The 23,758-nt window shown below is 35.5% G+C and overlaps 2 protein-coding genes across 4 annotated transcripts; both read left to right on the top strand.

The window, feature by feature from the left end:
- Positions 1 to 6,553: 6,553 nt before the first annotated feature.
- Positions 6,554 to 9,661, top strand: LOC149386381 (glycolate oxidase 1-like). Of its 2 annotated transcripts, none has more exons than XM_089625402.1 (12): positions 6,554 to 6,819; positions 7,282 to 7,460; positions 7,541 to 7,665; positions 7,751 to 7,797; positions 7,892 to 7,969; positions 8,072 to 8,196; positions 8,280 to 8,346; positions 8,418 to 8,480; positions 8,571 to 8,640; positions 8,737 to 8,837; positions 9,061 to 9,165; positions 9,265 to 9,661. In XM_089625402.1, the coding sequence occupies exons 2-12, from the start codon at positions 7,324 to 7,326 to the stop codon at positions 9,454 to 9,456; spliced, it is 1,110 nt and encodes a 369-aa protein (XP_089481528.1). In that variant the 5' UTR covers positions 6,554 to 6,819; positions 7,282 to 7,323; the 3' UTR covers positions 9,457 to 9,661. The 2 variants fall into 2 exon arrangements, with proteins under 2 accessions (XP_089481528.1, XP_089481527.1); XM_089625401.1 differs by having other exon boundaries at positions 6,556 to 6,819; positions 7,285 to 7,460.
- Positions 9,662 to 10,954: 1,293 nt separating this feature from the next.
- LOC149386382 (glycolate oxidase 1) lies at positions 10,955 to 14,969 on the top strand. Of its 2 annotated transcripts, none has more exons than XM_089625096.1 (12): positions 10,955 to 11,144; positions 11,784 to 11,955; positions 12,318 to 12,442; positions 12,536 to 12,582; positions 12,664 to 12,741; positions 12,834 to 12,958; positions 13,037 to 13,103; positions 13,195 to 13,257; positions 13,333 to 13,402; positions 13,498 to 13,598; positions 13,681 to 13,785; positions 14,594 to 14,969. In XM_089625096.1, the coding sequence occupies exons 2-12, from the start codon at positions 11,819 to 11,821 to the stop codon at positions 14,783 to 14,785; spliced, it is 1,110 nt and encodes a 369-aa protein (XP_089481222.1). In that variant the 5' UTR covers positions 10,955 to 11,144; positions 11,784 to 11,818; the 3' UTR covers positions 14,786 to 14,969. The 2 variants fall into 2 exon arrangements, with proteins under 2 accessions (XP_089481222.1, XP_089481223.1); XM_089625097.1 differs by having other exon boundaries at positions 10,972 to 11,144; positions 11,758 to 11,955.
- Positions 14,970 to 23,758: the final 8,789 nt, after the last annotated feature.

A 23,758-nucleotide genomic window follows, 5' to 3' on the forward strand; every position in this document is an offset into this window, starting at 1 on the left:
ACCTAAAAGTCTTGGGTGCGAAAAGTCGCACCCAAAAGTCTTGACTTTCGGGTGCGACTTTCCGCACCTAAAAAAGTCACCAAAAAAAAATGGCGACAATTAGGCCCTGGCTCTGTAGCTGTCCGGAGTCTTGAAGCTTCAAGAATTCGTGCCGAAATGAAATCTGCGATAAGGCAAATGAAAATACCCTAAATCACAGATTCAACAAAGATCGAAATACATACATAAAAACAATACCCAAATTTGACTTCCCTTGATGTGAAATCTGGCGAAACACATTTGGAATTGAGGTGAACTCTTCTTCTTCTTCGTCGCTGTGTTAACATTATTGAAACCCTAATTCAGATTTCGAGACATAAAGGTCAAACCCTAATTTGATTACTTACCTTGGATAAATCTCTCTCTCTCTCTCTCTCTCTCTCTCTCTCTCTCTCGATTGGGAGATAGGTATTTGACTAACTTCCAAGGCCGTGGCTTCGGATCGGAGCCGACGGCGGGGCTGCGAGAGGCGAACCAGGTCTACAGACCTATAACAAGAAATAGAGGGAGACAAAGTTAGAGAGAGAGAGAGAGTCGGACAGAGAGAAAAAGAGAGAAGAAGAGGAAACTCGCCTGAGGTCCGGCGGCGGCGGCGGGGGCTCAGCTCGGTGACACCGCTCCAACTCGCGGCCTCCTTGCTTCTTCGGGGTCACAGCTCGCGCACGGACAAGAGAAGAAGAAGATGAGAAAAGAGAAGAAGAAGATGGTCGGAGATAACGTAGGAGAGAACTCGGAGAGAGAGATAGGCTCGGGTTTAGAAGTGCAGATTAAATGAAAAACGAAGTGCAGATTAGTTTTATATCATGACCTAGAATTTGGGTGCGACTTTTCGCACCCAATAGTCTCTCTCGACACTTTTGGGTGTGACAAAGTCGCACCCAATGATCCGTTTTAACACTTTTAGGTGCGACAAATAGTATTTCACAAAAAAGAGGGGGGAAAAGTTGACCGCTCAAATATTTTAAGACTATAAGTCGCACCTAATAGTTTTGACGAAGCATTGGGTGCGACTAAGTCGCACTCAAAAGTTTTGACGGACTTGTGGGTGCGAAAAGTCGCACCCAAAGTTTAAAAAATCAGCGAAAAATTTTATATGCTTGTTTGAGTTTTGGGTGCGACAAGTCGCACCTGAAAGACTCATTTGGTGCGAATTTTTGGTGCGAAAAGTCGCATCCGAATGTCTTCCACACCGGAAAATAGTATTTGTAGTAGTGTCTTTCTTTCGAGAGGCTGGAAAAATATCACTAAATACAAACTCCCAAGTTTTATTAAATAAACAAAATTCTCTCTGTTTTATACTCCATCATAAATAATCCTCAATTTTTGACGTATTGAAAAAATTATTATAATTTTAATTTTTAGCTATTTTAAAACATTTGTTAATCAAAATAAATAATACATTTTATATTGATATATATATATATATATATATAATATATTAAAAAGGTGAATATGAATGTTCTTAATTCGTAAATAAAAACTAAGGATACTTTTTATAATTTTTTCCTTTTATGATAGAGTATGGAAATGATATTATCTTATCATTTGTTCAGAACGAATTTTTTTTAGTGATATTAAAAAAAAAAGTTACATTATTCATGAGAAATTTATCTACTACTATTTAATAACGTTTTTTTAATTTTCCACCAAAATCTACTAGTGAGCTCAGTGTGCAAATATATTTTGGCCGTTTCTCTATTTTTCTTTCTTTATTTCTCTCATTTCCCCTGACTCTCAATTCTCTCGGTCTCTCTCTTTCAACCTCTTCTTTATTCCTCGTCCAAGAGAAAAAAAAAACCCCTAAAATTTGTACAACATTCGACGATGAGGCAAAATCGAAGATCGACTGCGCTTGCCGGTCGTTCGAGTTCAAGGGCTATCCATGCTGACACGCCGTCATCATTCTTCAGATGTCTGGGGTCTTCGAAATTTCGGTGAAGTACGCTCTCCAGTGATGGATGAAAAGTGATCGGCGGCGGGAGAGATGCTCGGGGACTTGCAACAAAAGTCTCGCCGATGCAACGAGCTTTGCCGGCGAGCCGTGATTTCGGCGGAGGAAGGTTCGCTTTCGTCGGAAAGCTACGAGGAAGGTGCGAAAGGGATTGGTTAGTTATTTGGGAAATTCCAAGGGAAGCAAAAAATTTAGTGTTTTGTTTTGTTTTGATCGCAGGGAACGTTGTCGCCGGTAACTGCACTAACTCCGGCGATGTCTGTGTCTCTTGTTCCCGTTCGATTCGGCTTCATGGCTCACACAGACGATCAGGACCACACAGTATAGTCGTGACGCCAACTCTTCTGACTCTTCTCTCAGCTTCATGTTCGCCAGACCGAGTCGTCGCTCCCTAGCCATGCTTCGCGTGTTGAAGATTGTTGCCATCAGATAAGAGTTTTTAAACATTCTACTGATAAGAGTTTGTGATAGGGGCTTTAGGATATAATAAAGCTGGTAAAAGTTTCAAACGTCAAAGAATTTGATACATATAATTCAAATTAAATGTTTAATTTTTTCTTTTTTCTCTTTTATCTTATCAAGTATTGAATTTGTTTTTTTTTTTTTTATGAGTAATAGAATGGGGAACAACCCAGGATCAACCAACAATAGCCCCAGTCACTCTCAACTTCTCGCATCGTATAGGGAGGGAAAAACTCCAATTAACTAGTGTCCACCCAACTTAACAAAACAAATTTAGTACCACAGTTTCCTCTAAAAAAGAAATTGAAAAGACTAGAATCGACTCCGCTAAAACTATAATCTCGCTTAGAATAGTGCCGAACTTCGTCTTTGGGTGAAGGCTAAACATGCACGCATTGATCGCCTCAAATTAGCAATCAGATTGCAATAGAACCTCCTCCCAACCAAGGATTAAAATAGGAAATTGTCTCAATTATCACCATTTAATAAGTTTTGTTTTTAATTTTCCACAAAAAACTTAATTTGACAAAAAATACTAGTAAACCACTTGTACAAATACGATATTACCTTCAACATGATGTCAACAATTGACATCTATTGTTGACATATGTGAGTTTTGGTTTCTCTGTTTGTTGTTGACATAAATTGTTGATGGTAAAATTATATTTGTATAAGTGTCTTAGTATTATTTTTTGTCAAATTAAGCTTTTGGTGGAAAATTGGAAAAAATCTATCAAATGGTGGTAGTTGAGGTAATTTCTCATTAAAATATCGATACCGATATCAATACCGAAGTTTGATTTTAGTGATATATCGACTACCGATAGATATATCGATGGGTATCCTATAACAATCTCAATATCGATTGATGATACTGATGATATATCGAATGCAGACGAATATATTGACGAAAATCTAATAACGAAATAAAAATAAAATATCCAAACATATATGTCTCTAAATTTAAAAGATAAATACTTCTAAAAGGCTATATATTCAAGATAATAATAAAATCAAAATACACCTTACAAATCATAAACTAATATTCAAATGCTACCAATTTATAAAATAAACTCAAATATCATTTTTGACTGTCTACATATAATTCTAATGATATAAATTATGATGTATTAGTTATATGTATATATACTCGATTGAAATAAATTTATAAATATATAGTCATATATATATATATGTATTTTATTAAAATATAAGGAAATATTGATGGTAGAACTAAGCAAAATAAATAAATAAAAGTAATAAAGACTACTAAGAAAAGGAAATCAAATAATAATAAATAAATAAAAACCGTACAACAAAAAGTTAAAAGAATACAAAGAAATGTATAAATAAAGAGTATATAAGAAAAACTACTTTAAACTCGCGTACATAGAATATTGAGGATTTTAAAAGTCTTTTGTAAAAAGTCCCACATTGATTGCACATAAGAAATTAAATGGGCCAATTTTGAGTAAATTTTTTAAAGATCCTTTTATAATCTTGGTTCCGGACGCTATATTCCTGAGACTAGTCGATATTTTGCGTTTTATAAAGTACAAAATATCGCGATGTTTTGGCTACTTGTTGATATTTTATAAAATGGAACGATTTATTGCCTCGACGATATTTCAAACCCTGCTAAAAAATCCCCCTATGATCATAGATGATGCAACTTGGTCTGAAAATATCTGCATCGTTAACAAGGGCCTTGCCATACCAACTTTCACCATACCATGTCCCAAGGACGAAGTCAAGAATTTAAATTAAGGGGCTAATATGCGAAAACAAAATTCATGCGAGGATGATTTGTAAATTTTAAGATAAAAAAACTAGAAAAATATGTTGAAAAAATAGCACTGATAATTAGCAACGCGTCAACGGTGTATCATAGACAGTGGATCTAACAATTTTCATAGTCAATGAGAAGCTGTCACGACATTGATGTCGCTGATATCGCTGTTAATTATCATTATTGTAAAAAAAATGGTGGATGGGCTATAAACGTGTACATGTGGCTATGTGTTTGTTTAGACAATTACGATAAGTTGAATTGTTTTGAATTTTTTTTGGGATTATTCCTATTCCATGACTTGTACCATGATTTTGGACTAAAATCTACTAAACCCAAATAAATCATAAACTATGACTTAATGAAATGAGTAATTACATATTTATCTTTCATATTTAGTTTATTTTTATTAGTTAATTAATAAAACAAAAACAATTATTTAGTTTATATTATGAAAACAAACATCATTACAAAAACCCGGAGAGCAGCCCTGGGAATCTCCGACACTGAAGCTCCTGGGAACGACGGTCATGGCCGTCGGAGAGCAGCCCATGGCCATCCCGGCGGCGGCGGCGACCTCGAAGTGTCCGCCGGAACAGCCCGCCATGGATTCCGCGTAGAATTTCTGTGGTTTTTAAAGTTAAGAAACAAAGAAAAAACGATTCTCGGGATTCTGGATAATTTTGAAAAGTTTCTGAAAATTTATGGGTTTTCGTTGAAGATTTATTGACATTAATGTCAATAAAAATGCATATTTATTGACATCAATGTCAATAAAAATGTATATTTATTGACATAAATGTCAATAAATCTTCAACGAAAACCCAGAAATTTTCAGAAACTTTTCAAAATTTTCCAGAATCCCGAGAATTGTTTTTTCTTTGTTTTTTAACTTCAAAAACCACAGAAATTCAACGACTTAAACACTTTGAATAGGATCAAATTTTTTTTCATATTTATTGACATCAATGTCAATAAATCTTCAACGAAAACCCATAAATTTTCAGAAACTTTTCAAAATTTTTCAGAATCCCGAGAATTGTTTTTTCTTTGTTTTTTAACTTCAAAAACCACAGAAATTCAACGACTTAAACACTTTGAATAGGATCAAATTTTTTTCATGAAAATCTCTAACCCTAAACTAAAAATACAAATTGAAAAAAAAAATGAACCCAAACAAAGATGACGAACTGAAAAACGAAAAAGAGAGAGTGGAAGAGAGCTGAACCCAAAACGAAAAGAAAGTCAAATAATTAAATAAGAAAAAAAATCAAATGTTATTAAAAGTAAGGGTATTTTTGTATTTAGTGAAAATAGGTAGTCATAGTTTAAGATTTATTTGGGTTTAGTAGATTTTGATCCAAAATCTTGGTACAAGTCATAGAATAGGAATAATCCTATTTTTTTTTTTTTTATATAATTAATGTTAGAAGTTACAACGATAGACATTTCACATGAATGTAGACAAAAATATCTTTAATTTCAAATGCTTCATATTTATCTCTAGGTATTATTTTGTCTATCTTTTATCTCCTAAAATCCAATAACCGCATTCGAATTATGGGTACCCAATTTTATTTCCCTTCATATTTTCATTCTAAAAAAAAAAAAAAAATCAAAACAATTTCAACCGCTTCCAATGCTCGCAAAAAAAGGTCTGATTTTGATGGCTCCCGTTAAAATTCAGAAGATTTCATAGCATTTTGCAACATCCTAAAAATGTTCGAAACCACGTAAAAATAAAATAGAAATTTCTTGGTGATTTTTGACATTTTTTGTAGATAAAGTTATAAAATTGAAAATAATATTACCGGGTTGGGACTAAAGAATGTTGGTCGACGGAGAATTTGATATATTTGGCGATAAATCGCTGACGTCAGATATCGAATGTTACGTATTAGTATTGTAGTTATTTAATCTTCGTTGGAATTTGTGAGCTCAGATTCCCATACTCACCCCCACCCATCCCCCAACTCTTTCTTTTCCACTCTCATTAATCTCGCCGTGAGATGCACGATTCCTTCGTTTTTTTAATAATAAATTATATATATATATATAGGGAGAACAGAAAGAAAGCAAGCGTCACGTATATTTATTTATCAGATTATTGAATAATTTCATTACAACTTACGACTTGTGAGGTCTATCGTAAGGGATCCTAAATATTGGTATATATTAAATATATATTTGTGGTGGGAAACTAGTAATAATCAACAAAAAAAAAAAACAAAATTCAGATGTAGTATGATAATAATAATATTAATAATATTAATAATAATATTAATAATATTAATAATAATGATATGATTCATATGAATGATAGATTTGGTCTCTAATGCACACCTTGAAAAACTAATCCACTTGACTCTCTCCCTCTATCTCATTCAATCTGACGCATCACCTTTTGTCTTTTACTTCAACCAAAGCTATAATTCAATATTGCCTCCTAAACAATAGAATAACAATAAACAAATTCTCAGCTTTTCTTTGTTTCATTTTTTTTTGTTCGTATTCACGTTGCTAAGCTTTTGAGACTCTCTCTTTCTGTCTCTCAGTGGGAATCGCCATCGCCACAAAGGTTTGCACTTTTTGATCGCCTTTGATTCAGACTTCAGTTTTGACAATCCTGTTATATAAATTTCCGTTATCATTTTCCTTAATGCAAAAATGTTTGATTCACTCACTGTCGTCACTGAATTTACTGTGTATGATATAGTGCCTGACTGAGCTTTTTTTCCACACGTAAATTGGTTTCCCTAACTCTACGCTTCGAGTACTCAAAAGCTTTTAGCCTGATAGCGATTAGTCTCGAAGTTCAAATCATTTACTCATTTTCGCAACGTTCTTGAATGTAAAAAAAAAAAAAAAAAAAAAAACCGATTCGGTTTTCTGGTTTTTACTGTCGCTTTCCACGGTATCTTTGTTTCCAAACAGAATCGTTAACAAAAGTGTAAGTGTAAGGCATATAGAAAAATGATAGTTGATCCATGTGTTACTAGTTTGAATTTTGCTCTAATTTTAACTAATCATATTTCTGTAGCAGAGTTACTTTCAGAGGAAAGAAGTTAAAGAAGGTTTTGAGATGGAGATCACGAACGTGACGGAGTACCAAGCGATTGCAAAGCAGAAGCTTCCGAAGATGATTTACGACTACTACGCTTCCGGTGCAGAGGACCAGTGGAGTCTCGAAGAGAATCGAAATGCCTTTGCCAGGATTTTGTAAATTCCCTTTTTTTTTTAAGTAATGATTAACACTCTTGTTGTCTTCTCTGAACCGTGATTTCGATCATCCAAAACAGGTTCCGGCCTCGGATTCTGATCGACGTGAGCAAGATCGACATGGAAACTACCATCTTGGGCTTCAGAATTTCGATGCCGATCATGATCGCACCCACTGCAATGCAGAAAATGGCTCATCCTGAGGGTATATCAGCCTTATACATCCGTTTTATTTTTATTTTTTTTATAAATAAATTATTTATAGAATTTTGATGGAATGTTGAATGCAGGAGAGTATGCAACGGCAAGAGCAGCCTCAGCTGCCGGCACAATTATGGTTCGCTCTTTCTCTCTCGCTTTTTCTGTCTCTGTCTCTCTCGATCTTGATCTTGTGTTTGTTGACGATTGACTTGTTTTGTTTCATGTTTTAGACTTTGTCTTCATGGTCTACTTCCAGTGTGGAAGAGGTCGCGTCAACGGGACCCGGAATTCGGTTTTTTCAACTCTACGTGAGCTTCTGAATGATGACTTCTATCTATGAAATGAAGTGCAGGGATTGAAATCAAACGAGGCTTCTCAAGAGAGAATCTTTTTTTTTTGTGTTGCTTTAGGTGTACAAGGACAGGAATATTGTTGCGCAGCTTGTGAGGAGAGCCGAGAGGGCCGGTTTCAAGGCGATAGCCTTGACTGTCGACACTCCGAGGCTCGGCCGCAGAGAAGCCGATATCAAGAACAGGTAAAAAAAAATCGGTTCGTTAAATTACAAAAGAAGAGATATCATATAGATCATATGTGTTTGTTTGCGGTTCTTTTGTGTAGATTCACTTTGCCTTCAAATTTGACATTGAAGAACTTTGAAGGTTTGAATCTTGGATCAATGGACAAGGTGCGGTGTCAATTTTTTTTCATTATTTTTTAGTATTAAAAGCTGATATAGTTTCTCATGAAAAATCGCAGAGTGACGACTCTGGACTGGCGTCATATGTTGCTGGACAAATCGACAGGTCTCTCAGCTGGAAGGTAATTCATTTAAACTCTCGGAATGTGAAAAAAAAAACTCAGTACCAGTAAGAAAAAAAATTAACAATCTCTTGGAATTTATATGCACAGGATGTGAAGTGGCTTCAAACGATAACCTCGCTGCCGATTCTCGTGAAAGGCGTCCTCACCGCCGAAGACAGTAATTATTTCCTTCAAAACCCTTAACGTCTTTTTTTTCTTCTGTTTTTGTGTCACATAAATATTCTTAAAAACTGTTGTGACCGTGACAACGCAGCAAGGCTTGCGGTTCAAGCCGGAGTCTCGGGAATCATCGTCTCCAACCACGGAGCCCGCCAGCTCGACTACGTCCCTGCCACCATTAGTGCATTGGAAGAGGTTAATTTAGTCCGCCAAATATTTATCACCTTAAAATAGCTCAGTCTAGCAATCTAGCCAAAATTTCGTAATTGTTAGAAAACCATCCAAATTCAAGTCTGAATATGTAACTAATTTTGTTTTGCTGTAAAAAACTTGTTTAAGGCGGCTATTTTACTATATTTCTCCTTTATATAACAGATATTCGGATCCAAATACTGAATTTGTTAATTTTTTTTTGTAGGTTGTTAAAGCTGCACAAGGCCGCGTCCCAGTTTTCTTGGACGGTGGTGTCCGGCGAGGAACGGACGTTTTCAAGGCCCTGGCTCTCGGAGCATCAGGAATTTTTGTGAGTACTCACGACAACTACTCGGTCAAAAAATCACGGCTTTTTATTTCTGTTTCTACTGACGTAACACCCTATTTTTTTTTTTTTTGTTATGTAAAGATCGGAAGACCGGTGGTGTTTTCTCTTGCTGCTGATGGAGAGGCCGGGGTGAGGAAAGTTCTTAAGATGCTTCGCGACGAGTTTGAGCTCACGATGGCCTTGAGTGGTTGCCGATCGCTCAAAGAGATCACACGCAACCACATCGTCACCGAGTGGGACCGTCCCCGCTTCGCTCCTGCCCCCAGATTGTAATCTGTCCGATTTCTTTTTTTTTTTCTTTTTTTTTCGGATACAATAATGTTTCTGTTTATCTTTTGGTAAAGAAGATGCAACGGAACTTCATTTGAAAACCTTGCGACACACAAGGGAATGTTGGCGAATGATTTGGTTGGGTTTTGAACTTTTGTTTAATCAGTGTTGAATCAGAAGCTATTGCTGATGCGTTTTTTCGGATCAATACTCGAATTCATGTGTGCAAACGTGTGACAAGTCTCAAGAGCCACTCAGTTAGGCTAATAAGTCACTTGATTGGATACCTCAAACAATTGACTACGATCGCTCTCTTGATTTTAGTCGTGGACGAGGACCTGAAAAATAGAGCAACTGTGAATTGTCGAGCTCACCAGAGAGTCTCCGGTGCAGACACTCTGATAGTCTCAAGTCAGTTAATAGATTTTACTCTTAGCATTGGCGGAGCTAGAATTTGAACTCATATAGGGGCATATACGATAAAAATTCAAGCAAATATGAAAAAAGTCATATAATTTTGATAGAAATGTAAAAAATAAAAAATAGTAAAACTAAGGATGTCCATTTTTTTTCTTCTTTCTTTTAAGTTCAGCCCCTGGTAAACAAACAAATCATTGATAATTTCCCTCAAAAAAAGATTCTCTGATACATTTTTACATACGCCGTCGCTCGAACCTATTTATACGGTGTAGGTGCTTATCACTGAGTAGCCCTATTGATGGTATTTTTTTTTTTTTTTCATCTGGTGTTGATTTTTCTCCCAAAAAATGCAAAACAAGATTATGACCGCTCTTTTGCACTGCAGCGGCGATTAAAAATTTGATAAAATTATGAACTTATAGTCAACTAAAGGTTTTTAGGCAGCAATAGATAACATGTAGGCTCATAATGTGAGGCCATGCTTTTAACTCCCACATGAGTCCTTACATCAATGATCAATCATATCGATTATCCGATAGTTCACAAGACAATAGGTTTTTGTTTTAGTTTTTTTTTAATCAAGGATCTACGCTTATATATGATATGATATCAAGTATTCCGGTAACACTTATAATTTTACTTCTGGCAGTTAAAGTTGTAGAACTTGTCGAAATATTGACAAAATCTGAGCCTTTTCTTTTCACCTGTGAATGGCCACGCAGAGTCTTCAATCCTTCACAAACGACAAGTATCCATAAGCCACCCCACCAAACGAAAGGAAATTCCAAATCAATACAAAAAAATTGTGGTCATCTCGTAATTCTGACTTTCTTCTAGGCTATTCTTTTTCTATATTTCATATGAATATATGAAAGAATTAATTAAAAATCCCATCCTAATAAGGGAAATGCATGCACTGCCAAGCATTTTGAAGGAAATGGGAAGCGATGATAAACAAAACGCTCTCCACAAAAAAGAAAGTTAAATTATATAAAAAAATTGAAAATTCCTAATTTTTTTATTTTATTTTCCATGCAACAGATAATTTATGAAACGCTCACCTAGAAAAACCAATCCACTTGGCTTGGCTCTCAATCCCCTACACACGATGCGTACTCTTTTGTCTTGTTCTTCAATATCGCTTCTCAAAATGTTCTCAACTTTTCGTTGCTCTTAGTTTGCTGTATCTATATCACGTTGAGACTTCATTCCCTCTCTCTCTCTCTCTCTCTCTCTCCAATCCATCAACCAGCTTCTCTCTCCTTCACAAGGTTTGTTCGTCTTATCACTATTGATTAAGCTTCCACACGTATTTAACCGGATTGTTTTTGTTTACTGATGATTCAAGTATTAGGACATGAGTTTTATGAGCATGAATTGTAACAGTACAGCGAAGGACTGAGTTTTACCTTCTAATGAAATGGGTTGACAGTAGATTTTTTTGCTCATATTCGGTCTCAATAGTCAATACTATACATATCTTTACGTTCTTTCGCTGTATGATGATATACCTGTCACACAGATGAATCTCAAAGCCTTAACTAGTGTTAGGATATCAAGAAATCATGTTTGACTGATAATCATGTTTTTCTTCTTCTCCAAATTGAATGGTTATTTGTCATAGAAAAGTGCAAGTAAGCTCTGTTGAAAACTTGAGACCTCTTTCTTTTTTGGGGAGCAAACTTGAGACCTAAGTTGAGCGTTCAAGTATTCTTGTGAAAGTTGTTTTCATGGCTTTATTCAAGTAAAACAAGACTCAGAGCCAGTTTTTGTCTTCTTTTTCTTGGTTCTGATTTTGAGCCAGTTCTATTAGAAGTGAAAGAAAAAAAGTTGATTGTTGATTTGATTAAAACTATACTTATCTATCTTTCCACGGTCTAACAGCTTTCTGCTACTTCTGATACACACAGACTATCCCAAGAAGAGCAAAGAAAAGGGTGTGAAGATGGAAATAACCAATGTGACAGAGTACCAGGCTATTGCCAAGGCGAAATTGCCTAAGATGGCCTATGACTACTATGCCTCTGGCGCTGAGGACCAATGGACTCTCGAAGAGAACCGAAACGCCTTTGCCAGGATTTTGTAAGCCTCCTTTTTTTTTTCTCTGATGAACCTTGTCTCATTATACCTTTATTTTTCTTTCAGTTTGAAAAAGGGTCCAGTGGCTATCTAGCCATATGAAACGTTATAAATTTTGAAATAGCCAACATTTCGTTAATTTTTTGTAAATAGCCACGTAAATCTATTTACGCTATCAAAATAAAAAAAAAACGAATAGTAAATATCTAATAAATATGACTATTTACGAAATATTTACAATAGTTTTTGGCTATTTACGAAAAATTTACAAAACGTTGGCTAAAACGCAAACGTTTATGTTTATGTGGCTTATATCGCTAAATTTTTGTTTGAAAAATGTCCAATGATAAATATATAAAAACCAGGTTTCGACCTCGCATTCTGATCGACGTGAGCAAGATCGACATGACAACAACTGTGCTGGGATTCAAGATTTCGATGCCGATCATGCTAGCTCCTACTGCTTTTCAGAAGATGGCTCACCCAGATGGTATTCACTCTTTACTTTTTTTACTTGCAAAAACTGTTTCTTGTGAAGCAAGAAAAAGAAAACTTGTATCTCAAGGCATGTACTATGATGCAGGCGAGTATGCTACAGCAAGAGCGGCTTCATCTGCTGGCACGATCATGGTCTCTCTCTCTCTCTCTTGTGATTTTTTTATTACAATGATTCGATTGATATTTACGTGTTGGTTTGTCGTATATATATAGACTCTGTCTTCATGGGCTACTTCAAGTGTGGAAGAGGTTGCTTCAACCGGACCCGGGATCCGTTTCTTTCAACTCTATGTATGTTTCGAAATTCCGAACTACTTTTTGGATTTCTAGTTTGTTTTATTTATTTATCAATGTCATATTTTTTTGGTGGTGTGGTTGAATAGGTGTACAAGAACAGGAATGTGGTTGCACAGCTTGTGAGGAGAGCCGAGAGGGCTGGGTTCAAGGCGATAGCCCTCACTGTGGACACTCCTAGGCTCGGCCGTAGGGAATCTGATATCAAGAACAGGTAAAAACAACTAGGAATGAGATTAAAGATGCGAAATATGATTCCGTGCTGTAATCCGATTCTGTCTCACACCTGCAGATTCAATCTGCCGCCTAATTTGACGCTCAAGAACTTCGAGGGTCTGGATCTCGGAAAAATGGACGGGGTAAAGTTTTTTTTACTAACATCAGATTTTCCATTACGACGCGATTGTTTTTTCCTCTCATTAGCTTTTTTTTTTTTTTTAACCTTTTCAGAGCAATGACTCTGGCCTCGCGTCGTATGTCGCGGGGCAAATCGACAGGACTCTCAGCTGGAAGGTAAAATATTTATTAATTAGGATTTAAAATATGGATCAATGTGTGTCCTAATTTAATAAAAAAATATATGAGCAGGATGTGAAGTGGCTTCAGACAATTACCTCAATGCCAATTCTTGTGAAGGGTGTCATTACTGCTGAAGACAGTAAGCAAACTATACAAAAATAGTTTTCAACAAATTTTTTTTTTTTTTTTTTTTTTTCATATCATAATTAATTTTTGTTTGTAAAAACAATGCAGCAAGGCTGGCCGTACAAGCTGGGGCCGCGGGGATCATCGTCTCCAACCACGGAGCTCGCCAGCTGGACTATGTTCCTGCCACCATTTCGGCTTTGGAAGAGGTAATAATATTAATCACATATGTATATACGTTTCTCTTAAACTCTTTTTATATTAGCACTGATCATGATAAATCATGTTCAGGTTGTGAAAGCGGCACAAGGCCGAGTTCCAGTGTTTCTGGACGGTGGGGTCCGCCGAGGGACCGATGTTTTCAAGGCCCTCGCTCTTGGGGCTGCTGGAATCTTCGTAAGTAGTCGTTATCTGATTCTTAAACTATCGAAAGGAATATTCATTTATGAGATCCTCAACATGTTCCGTAAAGATGATGACTCAATTGAGCTTACTCATCCCATACCCGGTAGTAGATGTGTGTATTGGGCTGTGATAATATCCTTCATTTCAAAATCATATGACCAAAAGGATATAATATTAAACATTATTAGTTATAGGAGTGGAGACATGTCACCTGAACTTTTAAAAAATTAATTTTTTTTTACCCAATTTGACTATATTTTTTTCATATTTGGTCCCCAAGAAAGAATTTCTTAGGCAACCCTATTTTTTTCAAATTTTTTATTTCTGCCATATATGCCATTCGAGTTACGATTCTGCCACTAAATACGTGCATTCAAATTTTTAAGATCACTCCTATTAATATCATGTACGTCCCCGGTTCAATTCCCCCCGGACGCAACAATTGGGGCCATAGGCAGGGACGGAGCTAGACTCCAACTTAAAGAGGTTAAAGTGAAAGAAAAAAAAAATCGGTAGGGTGGAAGGGGGCTAATTTGTAAATTTTTAGGATAAAAAGTATAAAAAACAACTTTTTGTTTTGAGGGGGTGCTTAAGCTCTTGGTGGGCTTATGTTGTCTCCGTCTCGACTGGGCAGTCTCCCGGTCGATGAAAAAAAAAAGCAATCGAAGTATCGTGAAGTTCCATCTGAAAGTCAATTAATGTTATACAATACTAAACAAGATTTGGTACAATGATGTTAATTATTTAAGGGTGTTTTAGATGGAAAGAGAGGAATGACTGGTGAATGATGTATGGGCAGGTGGGGAGACCGGTGGTGTTTTCACTGGCGGCGGACGGGGAGGCCGGAGTCAGGAAAATGATTCAGATGCTGCGAGACGAGTTCGAGCTCACGATGGCCCTCAGCGGCTGCCGCTCCCTCAGCGAGATCACCCGCAACCACATCGTCACCGAGTGGGACCGCCCCCGCATCGCTCCCGCCCCCAGATTGTAAGTCCCTGCCACGTCATCACCATCACAGCAGAATTACATGTATTATTATCTCTTAATTCTTGCTTCATATCGTCGTTAAATGTAATGAATTTACTACTCTACTCTTCTCCTCCATATAACTCACTGTTATTGAGCGTATGGTTTGGTTACATATAAAGAATGTGGCTACTTTGTTTTGTGTTTTCTTTCTCTTGTTTGTGACTTGTGATTTGATTTGTGGGACTTTAACTCTTTATATCGAAATGTTCAAGTTACAAATGACACTGTGCCAAAGCAGAGGTTTTTTTTTTCTTGTTAATTTTATGGTCACTTGTATAGGTTGAACCTGAAGCAAGCCTCCACTTTTATTATAATTACTATATCTATATCTATATCTATATAGTATCTAAAAGCTATAAAATTATTGCGTATCTGGTTCTAATTTACTTAATTAGGTTGTCAATCATATCTTGTCATGCTATTCAAACAGATAAGGTCAATAAGAAACAGGAGGTTATGTTAAAGCGACGGTCTTATACAAGAAAAAGAGGTATCACTTCAAACAGTTCAATAAAGATATATTCTCCTTCGCGTGTCTTTCACTTCAAAGTTCAAACATTGCAATAAAGATTTCGATATAAGAATTAGTACGGTGAGGTGATAGATTGGATAATAATAAGGCAAAACTACATGCTCTTGAATAAAACTCAAGTTTTTAAGAAAAAATCCCACAGGCCACTTCAAATCCTAATCATTAATGTTTCAATTTTTAATAAATTACCCAAATCCTCTATACACGACGGTTATCAAAAACTTAAATGACTAAGATTTTCTTACAAAAAGTCTGTGTAATAAAAATAAATATTCTTGATGCGTAAATTCGATCAACATTCTAGTGCGTAAATTCAATAGACAGTCATGTGTACATATGGGTACAAAATATGAGTAATAGGAACAACATACGTAAACATAAGCCACTTGATAGACTAGTTCGAACATTGGGCTAAGATCACTGTCATTTGAAATTTTTTTGGAGAAACCCTAAAAATAAAGATTTTGTGAACGGAGAAACACATCCGAGTTATTCCGATGAATTCATTGACAGCTCATGCTACTAATTTGTATATATATGCTTGTCACGGTCACGGTTACGGTTAAGCTAAAGCAACAAAGTAGTGAAAAAGCCATACATTAAATATCACGTGTAAAAAGATAGAATAAACATCAATCTTCACGCAATTCTCATTTTTGCTTTGTTTTGAATATCATGGTCCAAAAGCTACAAAACAAGTTAGTGACTGGAGCCGAAAGAGGCCGTACTGAATTGGGTTTAATTTATTGCAAAGAAATCCTCACATGATAGAGAGCACAATAATTATTCGATGATCATGCGTCAGCGAGATTTAACATGTGACCAAAGATACATATGGATTATATATGAAATCAACGGTTGACAATTAGGTCCAGGGAAAAAATGTGTAGACAATATTAAAGATAATGTTATCTAGGAATTCTGCCAGATATTATCGATCCCTCCTTATCCTTGCCTAACAAGATATATATGATGAGATTTACAAGACTCCATTCTAATTTATATCATTATATATACTACTAATTTTTTTTTGAAGGCATATAAACTACTATTTAATCACCACAGAAGATTTGGTATGTATGCATATATTAATGTAAAGTTTGTCACGTGGTGTACAACTAACAATATTCTCACGCAAGCACCTTTTTTAATTTTATTTTAATAAAGGGTTCATCAAATAAATAAATGTATTCATAAAATTCAAAGACCTAGATTATAAAAATAGAGCAAAAAAAAATTCAAAAACTCTACAAGAAAAAGATAAAAAAAAAGTGGTCATAAACAATTATAAATACAACAAAATAACTTGTAGGTTACTCGTCTATAAAAGTCATCAATCATTATCAAATTAGTACAAGAATCATGAGTGAAAATGCCGATCATCGTCTGTTGTAGATTGCGATTTTAGGGATCTTGTCCGACTGAGATCCATACCTAAAGAAAACCAGATTTGATAATCATATCTGAAGAAGAAAATAAAAGATAAAAATTTACATATCTTAAGTCGAAAGTTCTCCAGTGGTCGAGACCACCGGAGTCTCTGTATCTCAGGAGACACGACGACACAAAAATTGAAAGTGCAAATCTTGATTTTTTGGGAGAGAGAGCACGAGTAGAGTTTTCGCCTCTCTGTCTCAATGAATATATTGTTGGAAAATTATGTGTTTATTGATATTTATAAAGAGAATTTAATATCAAGTTATTAGCTAATTTGTGGCAAATATTCGAGTGGGGTCCACACATCAAAACTGAGTTGTTTTGATTGATTCTTATTCTTCGTTGCGAGAGGTATAAGATCGGTTATATATATATATATATATATATATATATATATATATATATATATATATATATATATGACAAAATTGGAGAGATGAATGAAAAATTGATGTTTAAAGTGTGTTAAAAAAATCATTATTTTTAACGTTTTTACCATGTTATAGTGCACTTATGGGCTATTTTTCCATGCAGTAATGTTGAATGTTTTTAAACTGTTGATACGTTTTTTATTCGCTTTATTTTTTAGTGCAAGTTGTGTGGAAAGATGTCGGTCGTTATGTTTCCTCTTCTGATATGACATCTTTTCTCCTGTGTGCAGACTCTTTTTCCGGCAAGTTTCCAGTTTTGACAGATTGCTTAGCTGGTGACTTTTTGCTGAGTTATTGTCTCGCTGCTGTCTTCATTACGAGATATCTGCCTCGCTGGTGACTTCATTGCAAGATATCTCTCGCTGCTATCTTCATTGCACGATATTCGCCTTGCTGGAGACTTTACTTTGTGATATTCACTTGAGGCCGGGTAAGGAAACCCGAGATACCTTCCAGGATTGTACAGCTGCTATAAAAGCCATGCGTTCCCCCTTAGCAGCCTCGACGCTTTTTTTTGGTGGATCGGGCTCGCATCAGACACGAACGATCGCTCCGATGCGAATCTTTTAATATGATTCCACCATATAACCATATTAATGCGGAAAAATAATTAATTACGCTGATCATAAGCTAATTAAATTATGGTTATAATTAACAAGATCTAGTTATGTTTAATTAATTTAATTCACGAGAGCATATTTATCAAGCAACCGATTTGAACGAAAAACGAATACTTACAGTTTTTGGCTCACGAACTGAAAGCTTTCACAATCCGTCTTCGTCTTGAGTCGTCTTGATGAAGGACTCGAGGATGAAACCTTAGTCTTCCGAAACGTAATCTCCGAGGCGAATAAGAAAGATGAGTGGGCACAGTCTTTATCTCACTAGATCACGAAACTAGGTGTTTCAAGATCTCTCTCTTATTTTACTAAGAATGGAAACAAATTTCCGAGGGGAGGGAGAGGCTGTTTTGCACGGCCAAGGTAGCCTAGAGTGCACGAAATTATTAGGTCAAAATCCTTAATTTTTGCCTTCTCATGAACCCCTATTTATAGTAGTAAAAAGGAGATAATCATGGAATCTTCCAGAATATTTTATTTCCTTTTATTGTGTTCACACTAGAGGATTTAATCTAGGCCCTTGGATCTCAACAAGTGAATCCTACTTTTTCTCTCATCCATCAGATCAATATCTATGGGATATTATTCTTTTATTTAAATAGAGAATAATTTATTTAGTGAGATAATAAAGGAGAATATATTATTCTCCTAAATATTCTCCTTTAAATAAGGAGAAAATATAGGACAATATCTTATATTTTTCTCTCTCCTTTATTTAAACAACTAAAGAGAAAATATTGGTAAATACCAATATTGAAATTTCGAACTTGATGGCACACGGCCAAGGAGATTTGCGCAAACCCTAGTGCCAAAAATCCTAATTCGAATTTTCCATGTGTGCAAGGCCCAATTGCTTAAAACCCAATTAATTATTTATTTACTTGGTCCAACAATAAACAAATAATTAATAATTGTTTATTTACTTGATCAAACAATAAATAAACAATTCTACCATAAATATTTATTTAATTCTGCGAATACCCGTTTTCCAGAATTAATGCTGTCAATCACAATTACAGCAAGTGAGATTAATAATGATAAACATTATTATACGAAAGTTCTTATCCGCCTTTATCAGAGCCGAATCGGGGACTATGGACCTAGTAATAGGAGCTTAACAAATCCGATGAAAAAGACGAAATAGTCCTTTCTCTTTTTCCATCGATTCGTCTAATCTTGGTCAAATACTCCACCTTGTAAGCCAAGACTGAACTCTCATTTATACTAGAATTATATTTACTCATCGTGACGAGTGTCCACTGATATAGTCAGTTCGTGATCAAGATCCTCCAGGTTCAACCCGTGTCAAGAGAAGTCAATTTTTCCGTTATACTTCTCTTGATACATATCAGCCCTAAGCATTGTTGCTTCCCCAGCGAAAGATTCTTTCGAACGTTACTTACTTCGAAAGTGCTAGCAATCTATCGGTTCTGGAATCAACCCTTAGGTGAGTGAACATTAACCTTCTTTCAGGAAGGCTGGATTCCGTATCTGTAAATCACTTCCCACTCGAATCATGCTCTGAGAAAACTCCCAAGACATAAGCTGTGATTAGCATGAATAGCCTTTTAGCGAATGAGTCAAAGAGCTCAGTAACATAACCCAGTGTCCATGATCATTTCAGGATTTAGATAAAGTCTCACTGTGACCATCATAGTGGCCTCGGTTAGCGTGTCGTAACGGTCCTTAAACGACACATCTACAACCAAGACTTGTCCAAGTCGTACACTTACCACAAGTGTAGAATGCTCCCACTTAGTGATCAGCCTTCACCTATGTGTTCCACATATATGACTTTAGATATAGCTTTCCATGCGTATATCAGTCATCGACCTCGTTTTAGCTCACCACGTCCCCAGCACGTGACTCAGTTTAATACGGAGGCTATGGAAGATAGTTGTTATTGATTCTAATTGTTTAGAACTCAACCCACTAATAATATAATGCTAATAAAGTAATCTTATTATCAAATTTAGTAATCATTTATTCATTATCTTCAAGTGGGCAATATTCCCAACACTTTTGACAAAACACTCAGAGCTCTTAGACGTGCAAGACCGGCGGACTGGGAGACTGTGTGTTTTGCTGATAACGGTGTTTTCTCTCAAACACTATTCCACACTATTCCACAAACATTGAGTGTCTGTGAGAGTTGGGTTTTGTGTTCTCGTGATTGAAGGTTCACGTACTGCTGAAGACTAAAGGTCATCCGAGCCAGGAGGGTGCTCGAAGGGTGGAATTGAGACGGAGCTCAAATTCAGGGGGAGTCCCTGACTAGGTGATCACTGGTGGTAATAGTCTCTAGGTTTTTATTGATTTGTTGATTGTAATCAGATATAAACCTTGTGTGTACTATTGACTACAAGATAGTGAAAACCTTTCCACTGGCAGCGTGCCCCCAGACGTAGGTGTGTTTCACCGAACTGGGTAACCATATCGTGTGTACTTTGTTTACTGCACTGTTTTGTTGTTTATCCATAATCTGTGTTCAAGCAAGTTGTCGGACACATTGTCAACACATTGTGTGCGACATCTTGTCTTAGCGACTAATCAGAATTTCATAAACAATTGTAACAACATTTTTAACACACGTTGATGGCCTTGATGTGCCTTAAAACCGTATTTATTGTGCAACGGTTTTTGGGCTGAAAACCAGTTAGCCTTGTGCTTATAAAAGGCTGGATGTTATTCTCATTCAAAGAGAAGTAGAAAAAGCCAAGGGCTTAAACACATGAAAATATTTTCCTTCTTTCCTCTCAATTTTCTCGGTGTAAGTAGTAGTACTTTGGCATGCGTTCAAGTTCGTCGGAGCTGAATATGTTGGTGCTTTGTTCTTCTCATACACTACTACAAATATCACATTTTAAGACATTAAAATTATGACTTAGAAAACATTCCGAGTCGTACCAGAAAATGACCTCTAAGTGAGTGACTTAAAAAGTCCATGTTTTTTAAGGCGTTTTAAAAATGTCACAAAATCTCTAAGAAAAATGACTCCATATCTCTAAAAAATGACTTCAAAAATAGTCCACGTAGGCAAATAAATGCTGAAGTGGATATGTTAATGAAGACGTTTTTTTTATGTCTTACACGGACACATTGAAGACAATTTTTTTATGACTTGAAGGTAAATGCTTACGTGGACATTTAGTTAAGAAGACGTTTTCTTTTTTAGTTATTTAATTAAATGATCACGTGGACATGAAGTTGTAAAGACGTTTGATATGTACATACGTGGATATTCTTTTGTAGCAGTTTCTTTTTTATTTTTGTGTTTAATTGTAATTAGTTTACAATACTAAATATGAAGATACTATATAACAATTCTTAATATAAAATGAAAATAAATAAAAAATTTGGGATATATTCGATTAATACTGTAATAGTAGTAGCATTACAATAACAATAACAATAATATATACAAAAAAAGTTCGGAAATTAAAAACTACAGTAGATCCAAGTATCTTCCTCCTCAGGTGGAGTCCTTACGATATCTCTCAACAGCATGAAAACATAATACCTGTCCGCAAGAACCCAAACTAAGTCCATCGAAGTACAACACTTGTCGTATAAGTTGTTGCTCACCAAGAGCATCAAAGCATGTGAGGCTCTAGAAGATATCTGCGTCCATGCTAGAATAGGGAAACATAAATTAAATAATTTGTGTTTGAAAATCTAGTATACACATGTTTCATATAAACAATTTATCCTTATTTACTATGAACAAACCTTGTTTAAAGAAAGATGAGATCAACTTTGCTTCAATTGATAAAATAAAATAATAAAAAAAACAGAAGCAAATTTACATACACAGTTACAAAATTAAAGTGGAATACAAGAGAAGTTAATCATTCAGTAAAGTACCTATTTTTTTGTCAATAATGGATCGTGCATCATATCTCTAAGCAAGACACCATTTGGAAGGAATTTTCTTATTCCACCCTGTGCTGCGAAAACCAGAAACTTATTACTCGAGATCGAAACATGTCTTGAAACTAAACATGTTTCCATGGGAAATGATTACATAAATTGGCAATAATCATATACAAGTGTTGAACATTCTGCATAATAAGTGTAGTACCTTATTTGCATGTTCCACTGCTACCAGAAGTCCATCATTAACTCTAGCCTTGTAAACGGTTCCAAAAGCAGCCCTTGCCAAGCTTAATTTCAAGAGAGAGCGCCTGAGTCGCCTTGTTGATCTCTTCAAAGGTTAAACTCACTATTATAGAGGACATGACAACGGACAAAAGCTCAGGAGGACCAACCATTGCGGAACGAATCTGAAAGTCCAACTTTTGATGAATTACTATATAAAGCTGCAAAAAAGTTAACTATCAACTTGATTCAGTGATCTCTCTATCCTTGAAGAACTCCTAATAACCAAGCCAACTTACAGAAAATCCCACCACTTCTCCTTCTCTTCAGCCTTCTTATTTCCCTGCTATTTTTTCTCCCTCAATTGATCCCTAAAGAACTTGTAGATGGAATGAAGCTACAACTAAGAAACCTAAAAACGGGTTATCATAATACAACAATCGAACCAGACTACTAAAGCTAAAACTACTATAAAACCAAAATGGAATTTTTTTTAACTATGTAAAGGGAACTTTCATAACACCCTTGAGACTATAGAAAATAAGAACAAAATTCCAATTTCAGTCACAATAGTACGAGAATGTATCAATAAGAACATACATACAAAGACCTTATTGTAGACCGGCGAAAGTGATACGATCCCAAACCTAAACAATCAGATTTGTATTTAAATTTAAAAAATCCATACACAAAACTAGGAAACCTAATATTCTACACCTTGTATTTATAGTACTCGCATCCTAGATTCAAATTGAAATCTAATTATCATTAAACAAATACTCTTTGAATTCTCTTGCCGGTACAGAGCGTTTTGGACCAGTGGCTCTCTTGATGGTCCTGGAAACCAAGAGAGAGCGATTAAATCGAAACGACATCGGAATCGAAAACTGAAAGGAAAAAACGAGAGAGCGCTAGGGTTCAGAGATTGACGACTCACCGAGTATTTACGAAGGCAGTGCAGAGAAAAATAAAGGTTGCCGATACTCCCAAAGTGCAGAGACAGAGAGATAGAGAGATGAACAAAATTTCGCGTGAAAATGGAAGACCCTCGGCCCTGAGTAATCAAAGTAAGGGCAAAGACTAAAGAAGGAGAATGGAAGCGGTTCTGAGAAGTGGGTTTTTTTTTTCTCAAAGAAGTTGGGGTTTGTTTAGTCTCTATTGAATTCATTTAAAAATTAAATAATAATTTCTAGATATTTAACTTAGACATATTAAAAAAATATGGCCTTCTCAAATTAAAGAATTATAACTAGTATGAATTTCATACGTGGATTATAAAAGTTTAAAATTCATACGTGGAAACAATTTAGATACGTGGAGGTTATGGAATTATTTTTAGGTCATCCTTATGGACATATTTGAAGACGTTTAAAAAAAACAACTTTAAAATATATTTGAAGACATTTATAAAACAACTTTAAAATCCAAGATTTTATTTTCAAAGTCGTCTTAAAAATGACACAACATATCTTTTATAGTCAATATTTACACGTCTTAAAAACATATATGCATTTGAAGTCGTTTTTAAAATGACTCGTAATATTTTATGTAGACTTTTTTAAGTCATTATTCTATCAACTTTAAAAGTTTGTTTGAGTCATTTTTTAAACGACTTGCAAAGCCAAATGAGAATTTTGACTATTGAAGTCGTTCGATTTTCAGAACGTCTTAAATTTTATGTCTTCTAATGTAGTATATGTAGTAGTGATAGGTCGTTGTATCCTGATAGGTAGTTGCTCACGTTATTCCAGACCCAATGAGAGAGCAATAACGCTTTAAGAAAATTGTCGAACAAGCCTCGACTTGTTCTCTTTTTC

This window comes from Urtica dioica, chromosome 9, assembly GCF_054948205.1.
Source record: "Urtica dioica subsp. dioica isolate 48M chromosome 9, U.dioica_male_clone48M_v1_H2, whole genome shotgun sequence".
NCBI lineage: Eukaryota > Viridiplantae > Streptophyta > Magnoliopsida > Rosales > Urticaceae > Urtica > Urtica dioica.